This window comes from Falco cherrug, chromosome 5 (genome assembly GCF_023634085.1).
Source record: "Falco cherrug isolate bFalChe1 chromosome 5, bFalChe1.pri, whole genome shotgun sequence".
NCBI classification, from domain to species: Eukaryota; Metazoa; Chordata; class Aves; order Falconiformes; family Falconidae; genus Falco; species Falco cherrug.
The window spans coordinates 92,141,136-92,168,101 of NC_073701.1; the positions used below are offsets into that span (position 1 = coordinate 92,141,136).

Here is a 26,966-nt window from a genome sequence, read left to right on the forward strand (position 1 = left end):
GAGAGGGGGGGAGGGAGAGAGGGGGGGAGGGAGAGAGGGGGGGAGGGAGAGAGGGGGGGAGGGAGAGAGGGGGGGAGGGAGAGAGGGGGGGAGGGAGAGAGGGGGGGGAGGGAGAGAGGGGGGGAGGGAGAGAGGGGGGAGGGAGAGAGGGGGGAGGGAGAGAGGGGGGGAGGGAGAGAGGGGGGAGGGAGAGAGGGGGGAGGGAGAGAGGGGGGAGGGAGAGGGAGAGAGGGGGGAGGGAGAGGGGGGAGGGAGAGGGGGGGAGGGAGAGGGGGGGAGGGAGAGGGGGAGGGAGAGGGGGGAGGGGGAGAGGGGGAGGGGGAGAGGGGGAGGGGGAGAGGGGGAGGGGGAGAGGGGGAGGGGGAGAGGGGGGAGGGGGAGAGGGGGAGGGGGAGAGGGGGAGGGGGAGAGGGGGAGGGGGAGAGGGGGAGGGGGAGAGGGGGAGGGGGAGAGGGGGAGGGGAGGGAAGGAAATTTGTAATCAGCAAGGAAAAGTAAATTACAGAATTCATGTCTACAGCTCCCCTCGTTTGTTTTTTCAGAACAAAACCGTGTACATATACTCCCCTGGAACTCTGATATAAATGTTAGCAGCACTACTGACCCAATTCAAAATGTTTAGCTCCCTTGTATGATATCCACTTGTAAACTAATCAAAAGGCATTCATTACTTCACTATCAAAGAATCCAATTTGTATTTTGATGTATAATCAATATTTTCAAGCAATATTTTTCTTGAGAATATACCTTAACCTTCCTCCACAGAATTATTTTAGCACTCTGCCTCCCAAGTATCATGCATATGCCCATCAGTTAGGCTCAGTAACACTTCTCGTATTTTTTAACTAGACCTGTGAGCAAGTTCACTGATTCTTTTTAGTAGTTTACTAAAAAAGAGCAGAAATAATTCAGAGTTGCAAATAGCTTCCAAAACTTTTAAGCCAAAAGTGAAGGCACTTACATTGGGCAGCTCTTTTGCAGAACATCTTCAGTAACTGATTACAGAATCATAGAATCACTTACGTTGGAAATGACCTTTAAGATCATTGAGTCCAACCATGAACTTAACACTGCCAAGGCCACCACTAAACCGTGTCCCACATCTACATGTCTTTTAAATACCTCCAGGGATTGTGAATCAACACTTCCCTGGGCAGCCTGTTTCAATCCTTGACCACCCTTTCAGGGAAGAAATTTTTCCTAGTATCCGGCCTACATGTCCCCTGGTGCAACTTGAGGCTGTTTCTTCTCACCCTGTCACTTGTTGCTTGGGAGAAGAGACTGACTCCCATCTCACTACAACCTCCCTTTAAGTAGTTGTAGAGTGCAATAAGGTTTCCCCTGAGCCTCTTTTTCTCCAGCTCCCCCAGCCGCACCTCATAAGATTTGTGCCATAGCTGAGCTTTTCTGGACACGCTCCAGCACCTCAATGTCTTCCTTGCAGTGAGGGGCCCAAAACTGAACACAGAATTCAAGGTCCTGCCTCACCAGTGCCCGGTACAGGGTGAAGTACGCTTCCCTAGTCCTGCTGACCACACTATTTCTAACACAATAGGCAAGGTGGAGAGAATCCCTGTTTGCTAGATCTGTTGTAAGTATTAATTTTGCCTTAGGAAAAAACATGGGGATTAAGTGCAAGCCTGTTTGATTGGTAGCCCATTAGTTTGCAAAGAGTTTTCTGCCATCTTAGAGGGCAGAGTATTAATATATTCAGGCATTCTGTAGTCCTAATTCTTCACCAAAATGTAAGAGTATCATGTGTATCTTCTGTTAGTAGCACTTTGCAAGGAATGCTTTGGCCTTACGTATAAGAGTCCACTATTCATAAACCACAGTTGCATTATGCTTTCCTTCATCTTCCTTTGAGTTAATCAATTATAATTAGTTGATCAATATTTGTGTTCTCTTATAATAGTCCCCCAGGTGCATGAGTGCCAACATGCCCAGAAATTGCTCTTGCATATTTGTGAAGAATATGTATTAATTACTTTTGAGAAAAGGGTCAAGACCTATTTGAAATATTCTCTACAAGCATTAGCAGGGCAAAGCTGTCAAAAAAAAAAATTGTCCTGAAAGAGGACAGATGATCTAATACTGCTTGTGAATTTTAGTGAGAGAAAGGATTCAAACTTCAAGTGCAAGGGTGCGGCACAGCTTTGATGGTGCCAGTCCTCTGAGCCACCCAGCTACTCTGGTAATAGGTTCATCGTTTTTATAACTGCTGGCCTATGGGCCATAACAGCCAAACCAAAAAGCCTGTTGTTAATCAGCCCCAGCAAAGTTTCCTCTTAAAAGACAAAACCAAAATGGTAATTTCTCTGAATTGCACTGTAAAAAGGAAGTGTAGAAGACTGTGTTGGCCACTAGATGAGGAGCTGCTGTTAGTCCTCCCAGTGATAACAGTTAAGCTGAACAGACACAAAACCCAGTAATAGTGACTTGGGGCTTATCCTCAGTTATGGCCCAAGGCATCTGGTCATCATCTTGTTTTCGCCTTGCTGGCTTATACAAAGTGAAAGTGGAGGGGAAAGAGGGCATGCAGCTTCTGATTCCACTGCCAGTAACCTCCAGCACCTGGAGCACGAAGGAGAAGGGGTGTTAACATGCTTTGCGTGTGCATGCAGCCTGGCACACCATGGCAATCCTGGGAGAACAAAAGCAGTATTAGGATTTCTGGCAATGGTGTGGCAGGCAATTGAGACAAACGATAAACAAAACTGTGGTCTAATAGGAAGAGGTTTTTCTGTGAAAAAGAACAGGAACCAGTGCTTTAGAAGAGGAATGAGTTACTCTAACATAGATTAGATTAATAGCATGGGGAGAGAAAAACGAACGTCCAAATGTTCTCATTTCTAATTCACTCATCCACGTAGTTCTGCTTCTGAATTTTTTTATTATTCTTTCCTGACCTCCTCCTCTAAAAAGTAGCCAAAGAGCTCTGCAAAAACCTCCTTCCCTCATCTTGTTGCAAAAGTGCATGTTTCAATGCATAGTCTCTTCAAGTAATTTTTTTCAATAGTTACATACTAAAACTGATATTGAGTGACAGCAACCAGATGGGACCTGACCAAGACCCCAGAAAGGTGAAAAGAATGGTAACATACCAATTCTTTAAAAATACTTTGTATTTAAGGGAGTTAACTCAGGAGTGCCTTGCTGAAGTGACATTAGTTGACCAATTACATCCTCATCAACCCACAGAGTTAAAGGAAGTTTCAAGAAAATTCAAGTAACTTCACAGACTTTAAGGCATACAAAGTAAAAGAGGAAGGAAAGAGGGCATGCAGCTAGCTTCTGGTTACACTGCAGCATCTGGAGCACGAAGGAGAACATATCCCTCACAAGGGAAAGGCTGAGAGGGCTGTGACTGTTTAGCCTGGAGAAGACTGAGAAGGGATCTTAGCAGTGCATACAAATAACTTACAGGTGCGTGTCAAGAGGATGGGGCTAGGTGCTTTTCAGTGGTACCCAGCAACAGGACAAGGGGCAATGGGCACAAACTGCAACACTGGGAGTTCCTTCTGAATATGAGGAAAAACCTCTTCACTTTGAGGGTGACCGAGCACTGGAACAGGCTGCCCAGAGAGGTTTGGAGTCTCTTTCTCTGGACATACTCAAAACCCACCTGCACATGATTCTGTGCAACCCGCTCTGGGTGAAGTTGCTTTAGCAGGGGTTGGACTAGATGATCTCCAGAGGTCCCTTCCAGCTCTGACCATTCTGTCATTCTGTGAATTTATAAGAGTTGACCTTTAAAGCATAGTGCACTGCTCAGGGAACTGTACCAGAGCTGTGTTCCTTTATACTATGCTACATTTTCAATCAGAGCCAATATGTGAAATACTGATATTTATAAATACGTATCCGTAAGTTTACATACCTGATATTCAAACACTGCTATCAGGTAAATGCAGACTCAAGACAGCATTGCGTGTGTTTAGAAAGTCCTAAGCTGTCTCAAAGTCTATCTTTTCGTCCTCTCTCTCATTTAGTCTCACATTCAAATGGTTCTGCTGTTTTTTACCTTTATGTGAAGACTCTTGTCTGTTCAGATGGACTCTTTAAGATGCTGAGCAGTATTGTAAGTCACCTTCCAACTACTGCAACATCTCTTTCTGCTTTAATAATGATACCCTTATCTTAGCCTCCCATTCGAATTAAAACACAGGGGTCAGGGTTTTAAGAAAATGTGACTCCATTTAGCATCATGTACTGAATGCAATTCTGATCATGTTCTAAGACACTTTGTTATACTGTGTTTCAGAGTGGTGTCCTATCTAGGAGTGGTGTTTGACACCTTGCCTAAAAAGGCCATCAGGGAAAAGCCATTAAGTACTTCACATTGTCTCTTCCCCTCTAACCCACTGACCTCTGAAACAAAGTTTTTCATACACAAAACTACAGCAGAAAGAGGCTGAAGTTCAATGCAAGAAAAAAAACAGGGGGAGTGGGAGACCCTGTCAATACACAGTTTGACTTTTGTTCCAGAGACTTTAGCTTTAGCAGCTGAAGATATTATGTCTCTATGAAATGAAAGAATTTTCTCGCTAATGCACCAGAGAGCAAACTGCAGCAGCTGACACCACGTGCACCTGTGCTGCAGGGTGGAGAAGCAGAGGTGAGGAAGAGAGCTGGGATAGGAACACTTAAATTACTGCAACTACAGCAGCAGAGCTCAAGTCACTGCCTAGCAGCAGAACAAGAAGGAGGAGTGGGAGAAGTCCCCTGGGGTCTACAGATTTTGACTTCACAGAAGAAGCAAGCCAGACTATCTTCAGAGCTCAGTAGCTTTCCAATGCCTTTTAAGGGTAAATTTATTATAATGAAAAACTCCTTTACAAAAATTACCTTATTCAGCTTTCCAGAACTCTGTCTGTGAAGGATTTAAAGCAGAAGGAAGTGTTCTTAATCCACTGGACAACCTGAATAAAGGGGGGTAAACAAGACCTCAGAGATCCCGGAAGTGGTTTTCAAGGCTTTGGATTGCAGAGCTCCGTGAGGGGAGAGCTCAACTAAGAAGTCTGCTAAAGGCCTGGAACAAACTGTGGGAACTATTAGCAATTACAAGTAACTGATTCAGAAGCAAAAAGAAAAAGGAGTTCAAAACTTCAAGGGGATATGGTATCAAGACAGCAGCACAGCCCTGAGAAGACCTCCACAAACAGGGGAAGCAATCTCTCAGTATTCCTTGGAAGAGTTTTATCAAGCACCCACACTGGACCAGTTTAATGCTTTATATCTACACAGCATGATGATATAGGTGACAGAAAGCCAACAGATCCCTGGTCCTGCAGACCAAGTAGCTGATGACTATTTAATAGACAGAAGATCTAGTTCTCACTGGAAGGGAAAGCAGATCTCATCCAGAGGACTGATGCTATAAGCAGATACTACCAAGAAACTGTGTAAAGCCAGAATCAGGAAAGCAGTAGGTCAAAATTAACATCACAGCAGACTCTAGGAGCACATGACAATCCATTGGGTCACAGGGCTCATAAGAGAGAAATGCTCAGACAGTAACCAAGGGGGGACTGACAAAATGCTATTGGCAGGCTGATGTAATGATGGTCCAGCCAAGTGGAAGCCAAGACACAGCACCAAGAAGGAAAACATATAATAAAGGAATTCCACACCCAGAGCAGATGCCCATAAACCACTTTGTATCCCTGAATTTAAGCAGAAGAAGAATTCATGACCAGGGGGAACAAATGTTTGGGTGAACTTAGCTTGAACAAGTATAGTGGAACTATATACAGTATAACTAACTACCCATTAAACACAAAGCATGAAGGAGTGAGTTAGAAAATCTTCTGTATCAGGATCCCAAGTGTCCCAAGAATACGCACATATACACGTCTACACTGAGACTTTTGATGCTCCCCTATAGCTCCAACTACAGGGTTCTGCAAAGCTGGGTGTCTACGGCTCACCAGGGCCTCTCTGGGAGCAGGTACCCAGGGTCAGGGCTCAGTCTTTGTGCAGACAAAAGCAGGAGCTGGAAATCTGCACCACAAATTCATATGCATGCTCTGTAACAGCACCTGACTTCCAAACAGAGCTGCAGGCTGGTCTTTCCATTAGCTCCCTCTTGAATCAAATTTAAACTTTTTGCTCTCATGCCTAAAACTCTACAGAATTATTTCTTTCCCCCACGCTCCCTTCCCTGGCAGCACAGAATCAATTCTCTTGAGAAAGCACCTGGTTTGCCATGAATCGACCCAATGTCAGTATGCATGCTTTGATTGATACACTCGCCTTTTCCCTTAAACAGCCTTGTGCTTTTTTGCAGCATAATCACCTTTGTCTGATCCAGATCATTCATTCACTGGATTTAAGCTTTCTTAAAAGCCCATACGTGTTCTCACAGGCAATAAAAGGAAATTAACTCTGCAGAAGAAAATTACCTGTGGTGTAGGTATCTATATCAAGTGAAATAATAATATACACACCTCACTATTGCCTTTCTCTTTCCCTCTGAAATAACTTGCTTGTTCAATAACATATGTAGCTAAACTGTTGGTGGTCATGTTATGTTTTGATGGAGGACTCAGTGCACTTTTGGATGATAAAAAGTAACTAGTAGAAGCAACCAACATTCCAGTTAACTGATGAATTTATATACATCAACGTACAACAAGACTATTTAAAATAAGAAAATACAATAATTTACAATCATATTAATGCATACATTCATATTAATGTACTTCAAGACTATCATCCATGGTGGTGGACAAAAGGCTCTCTCTATATGATTTATCAGTTATAAAAATGGCATTTCTGGAGTTTATGAAATGGTCAAGAAAGCACACATAAGAGCTTACAAATGTCAAATCTGTACACTTATGTTCAAATGTTCAAGAGCATTAATTCTTAGCAGCACTGCTAAATGTTGCTCATTACAAAGAATTTCTTACCGGATCTAGGTTCTTAAAAAGAAGAATGTCCTTGCATGCCTCCTGCAGCCTGTTTCTTTGATCATCTGTTTTAGGATGAATAATCTGAGGGATATAACAGAAAAGCCTTTAAAGTGGTTATCATATAGTAGCACTACCTGAAGGACTGAGTTAATTCAGCTGTTTTATACAATATTTTGGCCATGCTTCATAACACTTCCACTTCAAAACCATTAGGATTTGAATAACACTCAATGATAACATTGTATCACCATAGCATTAGCAAGCAAAGCACTGCTGTATTTCAGCTAAGAACATCTTTACATTTGTAAAATCCAGTTCATTTCCGCAAGCCATTCGGATACCTTTATCCCAACTATTGCTGCATAAACATTACTCTAACTATTCTCTAATCATATTTCAAGCATGCACGTTTTATAAAAACCACCACTGTTAAATTTAGCAATTTGCCATGACTGCTTCCCAAATAATATTTTGTGAAATAGTATCTGTGTTAAATTTGTATCAGAAGTTACACAGAGTAAACAGCAGACTTGACACTATCCAAGTGAGCAAGAGATTTACTAAATTACTAATGTCTGGTTAATGTGAGTATCAATCAATTTGTTCACTCAATTCATCTCTTTAAAAAGATATGCTAGGTTTCAAAGCTGTGATACTGTAGGATAACCTTTTTGAACAGTTTTACAAGCCAGAAATTAGTTTGAATATAAACATTTCAACTTGTCTTAAAAGTCATCTTTATGCTATTTCATATTAAAAGCTAAGTAAATGCTTTAAAAGGGTGATGTAAGTAAAAGTTCACTAGTTATTGCATTGTACATCTGAAAATCTTGGTGATTTTATAATTTACCTATTTTCTGCCTTATGAGAAATATTAGATAATTGAGGAAACCACTGCAAGATTATGCGGACATCAGATAAGTACTTTTAGGAGCAGGTGCTCTCTGGGCAGATTGCACAAAAATGTTTCCTTAACATGTACCAAAGGTGTGGTGATTTAGAATAATAGGTCAGGTCCTACATGGGTGACTCTTACAGAGAATTTTTAAATATTCCTTTAACATGAAAACCCAAGAGATTATTAAAGTTTATGATAATAAGGATTCTTTTGGCAAGGAATGGTAATGCTCGTTGCATTTTTCTTCCTAAATTTAATGTCTGAGAACTGGGGTCGGGGGGTGGGGGTGCAGGTGGAAAGTATTAAGTATTTGACTCAAAGCATTAAATACCCTAGATTCTGCGTCGTCCTCTTCCTCATCTGGATTGTAAGCTTCTGCACACACTGAAATTAAGAAAAAGGTATAATCTTAATTCAAAGAACAATACTGTTTCACAAGATTTACAAAACCAAAAATGCATTGTGTGGCACAGTAATAATATGCAGTAATGTAACACTGCATAGAGAACCACGGAAGACAGTGCTGGCTATAGCAGGTCATGTCCAAACTGCCAGTGAAACAAAGCTACACTTGCATCATTTTTTGGACAAGTTTTCTGTGTTTTAAAGGACCTCTAACATACATTTCTCACCTAACCTGTTCTAAGTGATCTTACCTTACTATCAGCAATTTTTTTTTCTGATGTCTAAACTAATTCTTTCTTGTTAGAATTTAAGCTGTTCACACAGGATGCAGGGATCATCACATCATTCCCTTCATTTGTGAAAGTTCAAGGTGGTTTGATGGTTTGGGGTTTGTGGGTTTTTTGCATTCTGGAAAACTTTTCTCTGCTACCTATCTTTTACTTTTTAGGGTAAATAATTCTGCTTGTTAGATTTTTTCCTTACAGGTCATGTTTTTCAGCTCTCCAACTATCCTCAACGCCATTCTCTGACCTCTCTCCAATTAGCCCTATCTTTATTGAAGTGTGATGCTCAAAGCCAGATCCCATATTTGAGCTGAGCAGAGTACTGAGTACAACAGATAAATTACTCCATACATTTTGCAGGCCTATATATCTTTTTTGTCCATCCATACCTTTTTCGCAACAGCTTGATTATCGTTGCTAATGTAATATTCATGATCTATGTATCATTTTCAAAACCCACTGCTTAACCAGCTTCCTGTGTCCTGTACATAGTTACTCCACCCAAGTGTAGTACCATGTACTTAGACCTATTAAACATTACCTTATTCCCCAAGCTATTTCTCCAATGTGTCAAGATAACTTTCAATTCTAATCCTGTTCTCTGGCATCCTTCCAATCCATTCTCAACTTTGTGACAAATGCAAATTCAATAAGCATAGTCTCTAATACACAAATCCATATTATTACTGGAAAAAACAGAATACTGTCTAAAATAAACTTGTGAAATAACACATGGCAGTGAAACAGCAGTAGATGCTTGGGGGTTACCTTATGCAACCAGTTTTACAGCTATATCCCATGCAACTTACATTAAGACACTGCCTGATGTTCCCTAGCTTGTTTATAAGGGAGTCTTGTGAGACAGCATTCAGAAGTTTCTTACAGTGAAAACGTTGGGCATCTGCTCTTTTTCTTTTATGCACAAATTTTAATGCCTCGTTATAGGGTATTAGATAGTTCCAACAAATTCACACTGATTGCTGTTTGTTGCTTTCCTCCGGGTACTTAAAAAATGTTTGAAATATTTGTCTGCAATTTCTCTAGGAATAAAAGTGATCTGTAAATATTTGATAGGCCTCTTCCATCTGTAGCTTCCCCCCCTTTAAAGGATCAGTTTATCTATTTTTTTTTTGTTTTTTCACGCTCCCATTTTTCTTCTTCAGATTCTCCATGGTATTTGCTAACAGGGCTGAGACTGATTTAGCCAATTCTTCCACTTCCCAAGTATAGTGTGCCTCAGACACAGCTAAGGTGCGAACACCTAACACATCAAGTACTCTCTGATTTGTCCTTTCTCTATTCCAGGCTGAGTTGTCCACATGCTCTTAATACCACTAGTAAAGACTGATGTGCTTCTGTTAAACAGTAGAGTAACACTCTCCTGAAAGATGCTTTTACCCAAAATATACTTCCAGAACAATTTCTGTTACTCCTCATGTTCTTTCTTGTACATAGTCCTTTCTTGTTCTCATTTTTTAGCCTTGGCTTCTTAGAGTATTTTTTTTCCCCTCTACATCTTTTATTATTCCTTTGTACTTGTTCTGAATAATCCAAAGTAGTTTTCGTTTTCTACATGGTTCCTTCTTGTGTTTGATACAAGACACTTGTATTTTAGACAGATTTTTTTTTTACTATGCTTTCTGTCCTTCTCCTGTGCTGTCTCAATTTGCGTTTTTTCTCTCTTTACATTTTTTCAAGGAACAACCAGTTCCTTTAACTTCTTTTCTCCAGACTCCTTTCCAAAGAAATTATGCCCACAGTCCTACCATATCCCCTTGAAACCTGTTGTCCTGATTCTTTTACTCAATCTCTTTCCCTTCCTGAAATCTGCAAGCTCTGTCACCCCAGGGTAATCCTCACTCAAGCGGCTTCTGCCTTTTCTCTCCCTGTTCTTGAACAGTTTCTCCCTTAAGGTTGGTATCAAATAGAATAGTTTCCCCTTTGATTGCTTTTCCCACCATCTCATAATTTGGTCCTAAGTGCACTGCAAACCATGTTGGGCAGCTGGTATTCTCCTTTATTGGTTTCCAACAGATGACTGATTAATTAAAATCTCCCATCATCACCATCCCCTGTACTCTGTACAAGTGTCTGAACCCAATACACAACAGCAACAGCCTCTTCCTCCTCCCCGTCCTCCCACTGAGTCTTTGCAATGCCAGTTCAGTCACACTGTTGCTCACGGGTTAAGATTCCTGGTCCCCTTGTTTGTTCCCCATATCTCCTGTATTATTATACAAACAACTTCTAAAGTAGTGACCAGGTAGACGCATTAACCTCCTCATCACCCCATCCAATTAAGACTATTTCACAGCAAAGCATATCATTGCACGTATTATGCAGAGTCCCAAAGGAATGTCAGCTTTACAAAACCTGGCATCTTCAAAAATTTAAAGAAATTTGATATAAGTCCCTCCGGAATTGACTGAAAGATTCCTGTCAAGTTTACTAGGAAGTGGATTTAGTCCCAAATAATTACAGATGTCCACCAAAGGAAGTCTGCAATCTATTGAACAACTGTAATATTCTACCTTTACATAAACAAACTGTTCCTACCAATTGTTTTATGGTACTACAGTTACTTTAATCTTGTCTGAAATAGACTTCAGGGGATTTTATTTAAATAGCAACAATAATAACAAGCCAAGTAAGCACCATACCCCATCACAATGTAAATCACTGCTTTTTTTCAACTGGTATCAGCCTCTGTGCCCTAGTGCACTTACCTGCACATGGAGTCAACAAATCTGTATTACAGTACAGTGTGCTACTGGATGTGTGAACGGTCTGTCTCAACATGAAGCACAGTTACATCCTGTCCTTACCTCCGAAACATGAAAAAAATCATACAAAACACGAATTTAATTTGCTTTGATACTGTAATCCCAGAATTGACAGCTCTCAGAGAGCCCGGCCGGACATTTAACAGTCTTCCAGACCAAATAAACTAAATTTAGCCTCATCCATGCCCATCCTGAATCATCTTACCATTCCCTTTCACCTAGCCTGAAGCAGGATCAGTCCAGAAAAAAACGTTCTTGAGGTCTTCCGTGTCATCTAGTGTCTTTGCTCTGATTTCACTCTTCTCTGCTAGAAGCTAATTTCAGTCAGTCTTATTAACTATTGTCAGCAGATGCCTTTATCAAATACTTCTTATCACTGACTATGGGCAATATATTTAAGAAGTGCAGTTTGTTCTGGCTAGTGCCCATCTGCCCAAATTTTAAAATTATTTATTCTTATCATCTGTGATGAGAAACTTACTCTTCTGGTTAAATTCCATACATATTTTGCCTGGGCCTATCTTTTAGCCATAATCAAGGATGCAGCTTTCATTTGGGCTGCAACTTATAGACGGCTCTGCGGAGAAGAACCTGGGAGCCCTGGTGGACAGCAAGGTGCCCTCGTGGCCAAGGAGGCCAATGGGACCCTGGGGGGCATCGGGAGGAGCGTGGCCAGCAGGTTGAGGAAGGTTCTCCTCCCCCTCTGCTCTGGTCTGGTCTGGTGAGGCTGCACCTGGAGTACTGTGTCCAGTGCTGGGCTCCCCAGTTCCAGAGAGACAGGGAACTACTGGAAAGGGGCCAGTGAAGAGGATTAGGGGACTGGAGCATGTCCCTCACGAGAAAAGGCTGACAGCTGTGACTGTTTAGCCTGGAGAAGAGAAGTCTGAGAAGGGCTTTTAGCAATGCATACAAATATCTCATGGGTGAGTGGCAGAAGGACAGGGCCAGGCTATTTTCAGTAGTGCCCTGTGACAGGACAAGGGGCAACAGGCACAGACCACAACACTGGGAGTTCTATCTGAATATGAGGAAAAATGTCTCCACTTGGAGGGTGGTAGAGCACTGAAACAAGCTGCCCAGAGAGGCTGTGGAGTTTCCTTGCCTGGACATACTCAAAACCCACCTGCACACAATTCTGTGCAACCGGCTCTAGGAGAAGCTGCTTTAGCAGGGGTTGGACTAGATGATCTCCAGAGGTCTCTTCCCACCCTGACCATTCTGTGATTATACCAATGCTGTGGCTCTGCAGTTTTAAGCACGGAATTTCCTTTCCTTCCCTGCTTATTTCAGTAGCCTGTCTTACAGACTTTATTGTCTAGTAAGACATTACTTTCTAAGGGCACACCAGCAGGTGTGGCATGGGAAAACATGATACATTTACTTCTGTTCTTGAAATAGGGTCTCTGATACTACTGTGGTCCACTGAATTTCATGACATGCACATTGGGGTTTGGCACATGAGAATCCCTATGATGTAAACCATCTAAAACTAAATGAGATGCCTCTTATATAGACATCCACATCTGCAAAAGCCATCTAGATTCCAATTACAGTCAGAGAAGAGAAACCAGCACATTTAAGAAATTATTCATTTGACCTGTATTACATGTCCACATTGAGATGAGATTAATTAAAAATGTAACTAAATGGCTGAGATAAATCCTATCCCTCTTCAGATGACTGTGCTGTAACAAGCTGCAAGGCTGATCCCCCACTTCTCCATTTCGCCCATATTTCTTGGGAAACAAAGAAATTAATCATCTGGTGAGGACAAGCATATGCAATAGCACACTTTCTTTATTCATTTCATATATGCCAGGGAGACAGCCTGTGGTCCTCATCTCCTTTGTCTAACACTAGACCAGCACCACAGACATTAACTGATCTGAACCATTCTGCTGCTGGTGGCTGCAATACTCACAGTGTTCAGCACTTTTTCTACCTCTCCAGCCCATTCCACACTCCCAATGGTACACAGTACATGGTGACTTCATCACGCTCAAAGGCCCTAGCACTTTTTGCCACATGTCACTGCTGAATGCAATACTCACATCATTGCTCAAAAAGCAGTCCTCGTAACATTCTTAGGGATCTATTTCATCCCATGTATAATTATGGCATTAAAAAGTAGTGACAAAACCACTGTATATATTTCTCCATTGGTTGCTAAGCTCAACTAAGTGAAACTATTTTTATTCAGGTTTTGCAACTAAGGGTCACGTTCCTCATATAATTCCCCAAGATGGGCACAAACAAGCCCAAATATATGGACATAAAGTATTTGTAGGAAAAATCTGAATTGTCAAAAGACACTGCATTATTAAAATACACATGCACTGAAAACTGCACACGAGACTAGATGGATTGCTTGGTCAGCAAGAAGAGGTAAGCTTTTATATTTTCTAACTCAACATGCCAAGTCAATTTTCTGGTTTTCAGTTAGTAAATATGGTTTATACCCAAAACCAAAAATACAGTCACTTCAGATACAAACGAATCTAAAATGAAAACTAACATACAGTTAGTAATTGTAAGATCACAAAAAATGTTACTCATGTTTTATCTATTCCCTTGATGTATCGGGAAACAAGCTATCAATAATGAAATGAATGAAAATTAATATATAATTATAAGAATGTATTATACTCAAAACATGGCATGAAGAACAATCAGTACGTATGTACCCTTTCCAAAGCACAGAACCTCCAAGTCATAAAGAATATTACAAAGAATTTTACAAGACAAAAAGAGATGTGGAAATATTTCTTCATCTGATTCCAGGCAAATCAAGACTACAATTTTGCCAGCATGACTATCAGGCTAGAGCATGAAAATAGACCATCTCTAGCCACTATAGCTATGCCAGCATGCCATAAATCCCTACAAACATCCCTAACTATGACAGGTATGCCCATCCCCTCATACAGCAAGAATGTCACTTCCCTGGTTTAGCTGTAGAAAAATTGCTAAGGTGACTTACTGACAGTGAGAATATTTTTTTTTTTTCCATTTTATTGGGACACACTTCTCCTCATCTACTAAACACAGATTAGAAACATGGTACACAGAGACTACTTGAATGGCAGGTAGTAGTTTCAAACTAGACCGCAAATACTAGTGGACCTTCAAACCTTCTGACACAGGAACCCCTTTTTTAACACCTCAGCAGTTTCTACCACTGCAGAAGGAACTAGCAAGAGCACCCTGCATCCCAAAATCCCAATTTCATAAGTAGTTTTCATTTAAACAAAAGCAACCTTGTACAATGTACCTTGTACAATGGTAGCAATGAGAAATAACTGCTCATGGTCTCTGATGCTTGCAACTATCAAGTCCCATCTTATTTCTAGACCTGTTTTTGACTAGACCACATAGAAAATGAGACTGAAGAGCTGCAAGTAAACAGTCACAAATACGGACTAAAGAATAACCCAGAGAAAGGAAATCACCTTTCTCCTCTATCTGAACACACAATGAGATGAGATAAAAGTTATCTGATCCTACGCATGATATAAGGCAATATCAACTGGCTCTGCTGCTGAGATCCACCATTTGTGCAAAACCCTGAAACTATTCCAAGGACTTCAGTTTACTTTGAATACAAGCAGATTTGGAACAAAGCATGATCACTGGGTCTATCATTTCCCATGACACTGTGGTAAAAAAGGCATCTGTGAAATGCCTACGACAGATAGGGTCACTAAACTGAAACTTTATCTAGGCATAATTAGGCAGATTAATACACAGAATGCCTAACACCTTGCAATTCTGTGTTATTACTATTTTAGATATAGAGCACTTATATTAAAAATGCTATTCAAACTGGAATAAAAGTATGTATGGTCAGAAAAAAGGTACAGGCTGGGGCTGACCTGCTGGAAGGCAGCTCTGCGGAGAAGGACCTGGGAGCCCTGGTGGGCAGCAAGTTGCCCATGGGCCAGCAGCATGCCCTGGTGGCCAAGGAGGCCAATGGGACCCTGGGGGGCATCGGGAGGAGCGTGGCCAGCAGGTCGAGGGAGGTTCCTCTGCCTCTGTGCTCTGCCTGGTGAGGCTGCACCTGGAGTGCTGTGTCCAGTGCTGGGCTCCCCAGTTCCAGAGAGACAGGGAACTACTGGAGAGGGTCAGCGCGGGGCTGCAAAGAGGATGAGGGAACTGGTGCATCTCCCTTCTGAGGGAAGGCTGAGAGAGCTGGGACTGTTTAGCCCGGAGAAGAGAAGACTGAGAGGGGATCTTACCAATGCGTGCAAATATCTCAAGGTTGAGCGTCAAGAGGACGGGGCCAGGCTCTTTTCAGCAGTGCCCTGTGACAGGACAAGGGGCAACGGGCACAAACTACAGCACAAGGAGTTCCACCTAAATATGAGGAAAAACTTCTTTACCCTGAGGGTGACCAAACACTGGCACAGGCTGCCCAGAGGCTGCGGAGTCTCCTTGTCTGGACATACTCAAAACCCACCTGCACACGATTCTGTGCAACCCGCTCTGGGTGAAGTTGCTTTAGCAGGGGTTGGACTAGATAATCTCCAGAGGTCCCTTCCAGCTCTGACCATTCTGTGATTCTGTCTGGCAGTCACGGAGACATTCTTGAGATTTCCTCACATGCAACAAAACAAAAAGTGAAGAAATTCCCCTCTATTCTACCTGATTTATGGAGTAATGACTTTTGAGTGGTCCACTATCTAACAGAAATCACCAAGTGCTCAGGACACCAGCCTAAAATTGCAAAACTGGATAAAATCCAGAAAGTGTTTTTTTCTCTTAATTATCATGAAAGTGGCCTTCAGTTCATTAGGTGGGGACTGACTGAATTAGTCTTGGGAGCACTGCCAAAACACACTGTTTCAAGATCAGCTGCTCATGAAGGACAGTTATCTACTCTTGCTTTGAGCGTACAGACTGAAATTCTCCAAAGACTGCCCGATAGTCATGAACACATACCAAATACCAGGTTTGTGCTCAGATATGCAGCTCAACGGCAAAACCTTTTGCCAGTTGGAAGACCTTGCTCAGCCTGCACTAAAAGACTGCAAGAAATCAGACTCGCACAACCAACTTTTCTACAGTATTCTCTTGTCCATCGGCTACCAATGCTACTTCTAATTAGTTAACCTTCATTTCCTCCAGCATTTCTAAATAACATGAATTGCCAAATATAACATGTAGCATCTTGAATCAGGCCCATGCCAATAGTGAGTCACAGAACCTCCCAAGGATTCTCCGTTCAAAAGTCCACACGAGGTTTATTCATATTCCACCAATCCTCCCACCAAAACAGGGATTTCATCAAGATTGTATTGAACATTATGAAAGCCCATTTGAAGAAACACGATGGCCCACACAGGCATTTTTGGATAATTTTATTCCAAGTGAGTTATTTATGTGTGGGCACCTTTGCACAAGTTCCTTAATGTTATTTTGTAAACAAAAGTGAAAACTGAGCTGTGTCAGAGCGCAATACCTTCCTGTACTCCAGAGTCCAAGGAACTCTGCATCACAGCTAGCACACTCATTGCTGGGTCAAAGATGTGTACTCTTCCCTGAAAACACTAAATAAGTGTGTGAATCACTAAATAAGCTTCTCCACAGAAACAGTACATTCAAACTTCACCACAAGTAGCTGAAAATACCTCCCTATTTTTAAATAGGGAATCAGATAGGGGCTTTAACAGAATTTCCCTAAGGACTTACAGAGTACTTAGTCCTCTTTCTAGTCCTATTTCAGTTCTTTCCATAACTGTAATTTGTCAAGATGGAGCTATAAAAAAAAACCACCAACTCAGCTTCTGGCTGATGGTAGGAGACAGTTTTGCTTGGTTTCTCAGAAAGTGCTTGACTTCATCTGTCTGGTTAGTGAAAATCAGCACAAGCACACATTACAGTGTCCAGAACGCTACAGGTAGTTGTTAAACAATAAAACTATTACGAAAGTAAGATGCGCTTCCACTAGAAGAGTTTGCCAGTATGTATGATGTGCTATACTACTGATCTCTGTGAGCTTTCCCAATATGGTATATGGAGTAGCATAATATATAGCAACACACTGTACTTTGAGGTTGACTTGTGTAACCTTCTGTTCCCATTCTCATACAAGTCCAAGCAGTTCACCATACTACAGTGTGTTATTTGGGACATATCTGAAATATGCATAAATGTCTGACAAAGTCTGAGCAAACACACAGCTCTCTGCATACACTTCAACTTTATATTTTCTAATAGTACAGAATAAAGAGAGAACTGCACCCAGCACTTCCTCCCATATTTAGTACTTCATAGGCATCTACTACAGATATTTTTTTTCTTATTGAAAAGTGAGAATCAGGAAGATCTCAGAGTGCACGTTATTTTCACACTAGAAAACTCATCCTTTACATAGAAAGTGAGCAAGTATAAATTGCAGCTATTAAGAAAACATATTCTGAATAACGCAAGCTTAACCTTTTTGCCTATTTTGCATCTGGTTTATACAATCAGATTTATTATTATTTTACATCAAAATATTTTTCAGGATTCTAAATGCATTTCAAATACCAAACAGCTCTGAAACGAAATTTGCAACAAATGTTTTAAAAATTGAAGCTACAACTGTTCATCTCCAGAGCCTACATCCTGAGATGCACGTATTTACATTTTTTAATTAGTAACATAGTGGCACAGTTTAAGGAAACTATGTAAAATGCAGTAAACCACAACAGGAGCTTGTTTTTACCCAAAATGAATTATCTATCCAGTCTGACAGTGTTTGTAATTTATACTGTACACCACATCAGGTTTCATATAATAGAGCCAAAAATGATAAAACAGTCACTGTCCATTTTTACTGAACTATGTAAACTTCAACAAGAAACTATTTAGATGAGTTCTAATACATTTGGAGACACACTAAAATGGTCAATAGCATACATAGTCACTTCTTGGAAAACTACCGTTCACAGATTTTTCAAACTTGATGGCAAAACCATATATATTGACTACCTTAAAGAAGAAAAAGAAATAAGACGTTCAAATTAATTTATTACCCATTAATCTCTTTTAACCTCTCCTTTGGTTTGTCCACTCATGTTTTGACCTCAGTCTCAGAAAGTATCTGAAAAGGAGGCATTAGTTTTGGTTGTTAAATGAAATATGTGTATTTGGGGCTTAATTTTTATAAATATTTTTAATGATGGGTTAAATACGAAAGATCTGTGCAGAAAGACACCACTGAATTTACAAACCGAGCAGAGCAAAACATGAAACTATTAATAAAACAGAACAATAACAAAAAATAATCCAAGAAAATGGGAGGAAAATACAAGTAGAGAGAATGCCAGAAAGATTTTTGTTATGACACTGAAGGTGAGAGGTAAGAACCACTCAGACATAAGAAAGGGTGTGTAGAAAAAACTGGGTATTATTGGGGGGAGGGGGGGGGGCTGGGGGGGGGAAGCTAAAATCGTAGAAGTAAGTAAGCGCACCGTGTTGGGGCGTCAGGCGTGTGCGGCGGGCCGGGGCGGCCGCTATGCGCAGGTGCCCGCAGCCCCCCCCTGCCCGCCAGCCCGTGCCCGCCGGCTCCAAGGCGGCCCCGCCGCTGGGCCAGGCCGAGCCCTCAGCCGCGGCGGCGGCGCCCGCGGGGGGACAGATGGCGGCGGGGGGGAACCCCGGGCCGGGGCAGGGGGTGCCCGGAGGGGGCCGCGCCCCCGGGGGCGGGCAGCCCGCGCCGCGCCGCGCCGGAGCAGCTCCCGGCAGCGGGGAGCCCCGGCCGGGGCCGGGCCGCGGGCAGGGCCGGTGCCCCCGGGGGCGGGGGGCCCGGGCTGGAGCAGCCTGTGCCGGAGGGGCTGCGCCCCGCGGGAGGGCCCCGCGCAGGAGCGGCCCGGGCAGAGCCGCAGCCCCCCGCGGGAAGGGCTCCCGCTGGAGAAGGGCCTGCAGGAGCGGCTCCCGCCGGAGGGCCCGGGCTGGAGCCGGGCGGCGTGTGAGGAGCCGCCCCCGGAGGGGGCCGCGGCGGCAGAGGCGGCGGGGGACGGACCGGCCGCAGCCCCGGCCCCGGCCCCCAGAGCGATCTCCGTGCTCGGACCCCCCGCGGGCCTGGCTTGTGGTTTGCTCCCGCTGCCCGGCTGGGGGGCAGGGCCACCAGCCGAGCACCACAATAACACACATAAGGACGTATAAAAGGGGAAGAGGTGAAAGACAGTCTTCTCCAAGGTGATCTAACATACTGGAGGAGGGAGAGTGCCTATGCTGCGTAAAGGAGCGCTTGGAAAAGTAGAACGAAAAAAGCATAACAAATGCAGCGTTCAAGAGGGGAAAATGAACAGCACAACTCAGGCCTGCCAGCAGGTCACCCGGTAAAACAGCCAAGCACCACTGATTTAACTGGACTGGGGCAAAGAGAGGGACCAGTGCTACAGATCTGCAGAGTTACAAAGGCTGAAGACACAAAAAGAAAGTGGTTATTTTATGGAAGCATGTATTTGTGGCTATTTTATATGCTGGTGTTTTGAAGACTAACACAAGATCTTGATAGCTAAAGGAAGGCTGTAGTAAGGGAAAGAAAATCATTAGGAGTAACACACAAAGAAAACCATCACCGATGACAGGACATGGAAAGATATAAAAGGATTCAAGAAAACTGAAAAAATGTAGATTAAGGGCAGCCAGAAGGTGACCTCCAAGCCAAAGACTCATGCAAAGAGTAGGGAGGTTAGGGACAAAGCCAAAACTACAGGCTCTGACAAGCTTGTCTCAGTGTCCTGACAGCAGACTGAATGGATCTCACCAAGACAAGGTGAAAAACCTGCCAACAGCAGTACAATTGATCATCCAGCAAAACAAGGAAAGTACAGGTAATACTAAATCTAGAATACTCCTAGGAACCTTTGGAATGTTTAATTGAGACATAATTACAAGAGTTCCTCAGAGGCATGTGTCAAAACCAGTGTTCCCACATACATGGTAGACTTGGTCTGGGCAGCTAAAAGAGTGCAAAATTCAGTCTCAACAGGCTTCACAGAAAATTCTGCATCCATGTGGGATTCGGAATAGCAAGCTGAAGATAGGCACCTAAAAAAAGAGGTGGAGTCATTATTCTAAGAGAATGGTTGCTATAGCAAATTTACCTTTGCTTTTCACAGTTCCGGGACCAAAAGAAGGAAGCTTGAACCCACCTTTCCCCATTTTCCACAAGTGCCTTACATTCTACATTACAAAATTCTCTGTACTGAGATGCTCTTCATTCCTCCTGGGCCCATGCTGTCAGGCAAAACGAAATGGAATTTTAGCATGCTGATTTTAGGTATGTTGCTTGGGTCAAATGGGTAGGATATGCTCACATAATCCTCTATATAAGAAATATGATAAACCAGTTTTACTAAACAGGTTCCAGAGGAAACAGGAAGACAGGTAGACAAGAAACATTATGGAAAATTTTTCTGCCAAGTTTTGCAAAGTTTGATTTTGAACATCTGGTTTCTCAACAATTCCAGAAAATCCATTTAAGACCTTTTACTGACAGGATTCTCTTTAGATAGCCACAGGAAGTTTAGAAAACAAATCATAACTATGAAATAATATATGCTGTTTTACTTTTTCATAGTCAAAATATAAACTGTTGATATAAAATACTGGTACCACATACTAAAGTAAGAAAGCAACATAGCAATCGCTACACGCTCACCTACATCCTCCCTTATGGTGCAGACAACTACAACAAGCTAAAAGATGGACTATAAATACTCTCTTTCAAGAACTGGGACTGTAATCACCCCAAGAACACAGATTACCACACACTTCCAAACAGTAGAAGTTGTCCATAACTGCATGACTACTTAGCACTCAGAACAAGAAAGAAGGCACCAAGGTCTCACAGAACTAAACTTTTTCTCAAAGAAAAAAAAAAAACCAACCAAAACCAAAAAACAAAAACAAACCTCCACCCTTTCAGCTAAAAAGCTGTCACTACTTCACTACTTGGAACTAATATTTCTCAGAAAGTCCTTAGCCAAAGGTAAACGTAGTGTACTCTGATGACTGAAAAAAAATGCATCCTTATTCCCAGCTTTCTAAACACCCTCCACCTCTCCCACACATACACATTTGGTACCATTATGAACTAAATGCTACTTTATTCAAGAGACTAAATGGGTGAACACACAAAATTAGGTGAATCTAGCTTTCTTCTGCATTCTGTAAAATCAGATTTATTTCTTCTGCTATCTAGGGATGCTGCAGGTGTCCACAGTGCTGTTTTGCGCCCTCCTGTTTTATACTGTTATAAGAAGATGCATAAAGGCTGGATGAGATGTCATCAACACGTGTAGGATACTCCGAGTTGTATTACTCTTTTATGCTGGTCAACATCACTTAACTCTTTTCTCAGTACCTACTTAAAACCACATTGCACTTGAAAGAGAAGCTGGATAAAGATGAACCCAGAAAAACTGACATAATGTATGCAGGAGAAGATCACTAATGAACACCTGGAAATGTGACCTCAAACAGCCTAAGACCATCAGAACAGTTGTTTTGGACTTCCCGGTCTACTCCATACCTAAATGGCTGTGATGACAAAAGTACACTTGTCCACCTGCAGCTGACAAAGAAAGACTGTGCTCTTTTCACTTAAGGAAGAAAGGACCGAAGTGATCCATGCATGAATGGACTTCAGTCTTCTGCAACGAATCTCTAATAGCTACATTACATTATCTCAGAAAAAGCTGACCACATCTCCACAAATACTTTGCTGCTGTATTCCAGTCCCTGTTCGAGTAGTCTCCATTTTCTGCAGAGTTCCTTGTTTGACACAAATCTCAACACATAGTCTCTTGTCTTAATACACAGTATCTCCACTGGGACCCAACCTGTGTCCCCCCTGCACAACCATGACCTTACATTGTTTCAGCAGAAAATTAAAACTGTCAGACAACACGAGAAAGCTCATGAGTATGAATGCAGCAACTTTCTCAGCAACTGAATACACATCGGAAAACCTCAGAATAAAAGTGGACCTGTCATTTTGAAAACTAAACATAAAATTCATGCTTCTAACTCTGCTTCCTCTTGGTCAGCTATACACACAAAACAGATCCATACTTCTGGGGAAATAATATACACATAAAATTATTCTTACTGAGTGGAAGGGAGGAAAGATTTTTATTTCTACTTTTACTTCATGGGAGGAGAGATAATAAATATACCCACCCTGTAAACTACAATTCCTTTACATTTGGAGGGCAGTGGGAAATAGAGATCCTAACCTGAGCCAGATACCTTACATTTACTGAAACCAATATCCTAGGAAATCGAGTATCCCAGGTGACCACTTTTCAGAAAAGCTCCTAGAATTACAGAACAAGTTAAACAAGAGTTAACATCTCGCTTTGCAGGGTGCTAGAATTCAGGGTTACAGTTCACTCTTTTTCTCCTGAGAAAGGAAGTACCTACAGGTGCTCCTCAGCAACAACTCTGTTAAATACCAAAAGGAGAAGAAATGAGCCCTTAGGGTAAGGCAGAGCAGCATCTAGCTTCTTCAGCCAAAACAGTCATTCGTAACAGAATGTTCTTATAGAGATAAAACTTAGAGGGAATAACCAAGGCCACAGAGAAGCTAAAAGAACCCCAAGGAATGTATTCCTTTATAAATATCCTGTGTTTAAGCAGCAGTGCTAAAGAACTTCTTGATTTAATTCATATACAGTTGCCTGGACACTTTTAGAAATTTCAGGTTTGATGATTAAATAATTATTCAGTGTTAAAGTTACCAAGATAGCAGCAGAGCTGGGAGGTAACAAAAATATTCCTGTTGAATGAACCAGACCATTTGTTGACTGAGGTACCCATTGCTGATATATTAAACTATTCTAATTTTAAGGAAATAATAAAAAGCAATAAAAATTAAAAGCTACAAGTGTTAAAAATAAACAGTGCCAGGCTTGGAATACTGTGACAAATTGACTGGTAGGTACTGCATTTAGTGTAACCACTTATAAATCAACATGGGGTTGGTTTTTTTACACTCTCAGCGGGCCTTGTAATATACCAACACATAAAGCAAAGGTAAAGTTTCTTATAACTAGTTGAAGCTCTCAAAGGAGCATAGTACACACAAGCAGTGTATAGATCATTCAAGACTGGTGAACATTTTTTGTCTTAGACTACCTTTAGAAGAGGCACATGCACCCAAACATCCCTTGTCCTCACCCCCAGCCCTGCAAAAGCACAGGCTGGACACCCCATGCTTAGGGAGCTGCTCTGGCCACTCCTAGAGTGGCCCCGGGGGTCTTGGTGGGCAGCTGCTGACCACGAGCCAGCAGTGCCCCTGCAGCAAGTAGGACCAACCACCTCCTGGGCTGTATGAACAGGAGAAGTGATTGCCCCCTTCTATGCCACACTGATTAGATCACATCTAGAGTAACTGGGTCCACTCTGGGGGCCTCCAACACAGGAAAGATCTTGATAAACAGGAATGAGCTCAGCAGAGAGTAACCAGCACGATCAAGCACTTGCCCAACAAGCAGAAGCCGAGGCAGCTGGGTTTGTTCAGCCTGGAGAAAAGAGAGCTTTGGGGGGCCTGACAGCAGCCTAGCAGTAGCTACGGGGAGGTCGCTGAGGCTCTCTACACTGGTGCATGGTGGGAAGACACAGCTATGAGTCTCAGACTGGATATAGAGAAAACTCCTCATCATGAGGCCAGTCAAGTGGTGGAGCTGGTTGCCCAGAGAGGTTGTGCAGTCCCTCTCAGTCCTTGGAGGTTTTCAAAACCCAACCTTCAGCAACCAGGTCTGATCTAAGCTGGCCTGCTTTGACCTGGAGGTTGGACTACAGACTTCCTGAGGCTCCTTCCAACCTGAATTATCCTAAGATCCGGAAGAATTCAGTCACTGACAAATGATCTTTTTTACTTTGAGTCCACAAGTATATTCATACTACCTGTAGTTCCAAGTTGTTCCACTAATGCAAGTAATTACCTGGCAAAGGGTATCTGAATGCTTATCAAAAAGAGCAATTACAGAACCACTTTATAAAATGCCACAAGCAAGCTCAAGGCTTTTCTGTCATCACCGAGTAAAGCACACATTGATGTCACTGTTCTTGAAGGACAGGGAAACTGGAGACATTGCCTTGCAGAGCTGGGCTGGGTCCTGTCGCAAGAAAGTGTTGCAGAACCATAACAGTGACCTGCTTGCTGTGTAGATTTATCACAGAAGAATACAATGAAGCCAGAACTGGAAGTAAAATCTCATGTGAAGTATCACACAAATTCAGCACATCACTTGTCACAGGAGACATTGACACTGAGCAGCTGACCAGAAGGAAAACCATTGATTCACAGTTAGTATAAACTGTAATTTATTGTTCCAAAGTCAACAACTGGTCAAATGAACTTTATACTCTGTGATGATACAAGATTTGGCTTTTAAATGCTTATTTTGAGAACCAGATGCATAAAGAGAGATCAATAATACAGAGAAACTGAGAAATCTAGTTAATAATGGGATATACAGAAGAATGATTATCAAAATATGGAAAAAATATTTCCAAATGCTCAACATGAGCAGGATCTGCCTTCAGCATGCTGGTGAAGACTGCAGGAACTGCAGACAGCCAAATGCATACAAGACAAAAATGCTATCAATTGTAGCCCTGAGTACATTATTGGTGTTTATGCCCCAATACCCTAACAGATTAGAGGGACCAAAGTTTGTTACAAAGAAACTTCTGCTTTTGTGCAGTTCATTTCAAATTATTATTTTTGCAGATACTGCCTTTCACTTAACCATCTGAGGCCTCACCCAAGGCTTTTGACCCTGATAAAAGCACAGAAAAGTCAAAACAGAAAATGTTGACCATATCTAACAATGGTCAGGCAATTTTTGAAAGAAACCAGGACATTGCCCTGGTGACTGAAAAGAGAGAGGAGCCATCATATGACAGATTCTTAACAGATGTCAGCATGTTTCTGTACAGGCCAGAACTCTGCAACCACGACAACCTGGTGAAAACAGACTCTTGCCATGAGCTTTGAGGCCACCCCTACACACCTGGAGTACCTCAAAGAGAGATTCTGGAAGCAATTTGGGCCTCAGCAAGGAGTCCTGTTAGAGAAAGCTGGATAAAGACAATGCAAGATCTCCACAAGCTGCCGTCTTTCAGAGCAAATGGGATCCGATAAATCACAAGTCAGAATGACGAAACACTATTTATTTATTTTTACTTTTTTAAAACTTTTTTTTTCCAGACTACCAGGCATTTAACATCACCAGGAATGAACAAACTGCATCAGTGCACAGAAAGTCCACATTCATCAAAATACAATGCTACCTCAGCAGTTCTATAGGTAGTAAAATGGCGAAAGAGAACATTTCTCTTAAGAAAGTCAACCTTTTTACTGGGCAGTAATACCAGAAGCACAGAGAGCTGATGCAAAATATCCATGGGGTCTCCACATGTTTTAATTACAAGAAATCTTCAGCTAAGCTTCCACTCACCTGAATGTAACCTGACAACACTGTCCTCCTTAGCATGAGACGGAGAACACCCAGCCACTGCCACTGTCTCAAGGGAATGCAGGGAGGGAAAAAGGCTGAGCCCACAACCTGAACTGAGATACATATGTCTATCTACTTCACAATTAAGCAGCTGAACTGAGGCATCCAATGCTAGTGCTGGTTGAATTACAAATCAAGAAGATTGGTATTTACATCAAGAATCCAGTAGCTCATCAGATGCAGTGAATGACAATTGCTCTTAAAATACCCACAGCTCCTTTTCCTCCCATCTGGAATAAGATGCATTTCCAAATGACCACTACCACCCACCAAAGAAAGTGCCCAAGAGAACACTAATTTTCATATCCATCACATCCCAAGGACTGTATCACAGCACTGAGGGTCTACTGATTATTTCTGGTGTTGAGGGATTAATAATGAGGCTGAGATAACATGGTACTGTAACAACCTAAATTTGCTTTCTTGAACTTTGTCGAACAAAGTGCTGTGTATTACTACTGAGAGCAAAGGTATCCCCAGTTGGTGCTGGGGATCCAACAGAGCTGTAAATCACACAGCTGCTGAACAAGGAAAAGCTGACACATGCTGAACATCTTGGTGTGTGTCAGTGTCAATACATAAGCTCCATCCATGTCACAAGACTCCGTGGTAACTCCACAGGCCCCACTGGTCTCATCTTTATCGTGACAAGTTTGGAGAAAGAGATGGGCACCTCCTTGAGGAGTAATCTTAGGAACAGCATCCCAGTCGGTTTGGTCCCAGAGCTGCACAGCATGGTGCTGGTCCCTGGCAGTGACCAAGAGGCTCACTGCAACCTCAGACACCTGAACCAGATGAGGCCATTGTGGCTTTCTCAGCTCCACTCCTGTGCACCACAGGCACCTGATCCCTTCACTTTTTAAATTTAAAAGAACATCAAATAGAGCACTTATTCATCACTTTCTAAGCAATAAAAATACTTCACATATTGATCAAAGATGGCATTCAAACCTCCCAAGTTTCACAGCAATAGACATGAATTATAAAGGCATTACTGCTTTAAACAAAAAGAACAGGACACAGAATAATCCACCATGCAGAAAAAAATCTGCCTAAGTAGAAACTGGTTCACCTCTGCAGAGTGGCTGGAGGAGCAGACATGTCCCTGAGAACGTTACAGCTCATGCTGTAACCCATTCCTCCCTCTGAGGATGAGAGAGG

General features: G+C 42.3%; 1 protein-coding gene across 3 annotated transcripts in view; it reads right to left on the reverse strand.

The window, feature by feature from the left end:
- PRKAR2B (protein kinase cAMP-dependent type II regulatory subunit beta) overlaps nucleotides 1–26,966 on the reverse strand; it is a 93,981-nt gene that overhangs the window by 19,310 nt on the left and 47,705 nt on the right. For all 3 annotated transcript variants that reach the window (XM_055712359.1, XM_055712357.1, XM_055712358.1), the window contains exons 3-4: nucleotides 8,146–8,198; nucleotides 6,914–6,997 (exon numbers count right to left, since the gene is read on the reverse strand). In XM_055712359.1, coding sequence (XP_055568334.1) covers nucleotides 6,914–6,997; nucleotides 8,146–8,198 — 137 coding nt within the window. The remainder of the gene's footprint in view (nucleotides 1–6,913; nucleotides 6,998–8,145; nucleotides 8,199–26,966) is intronic.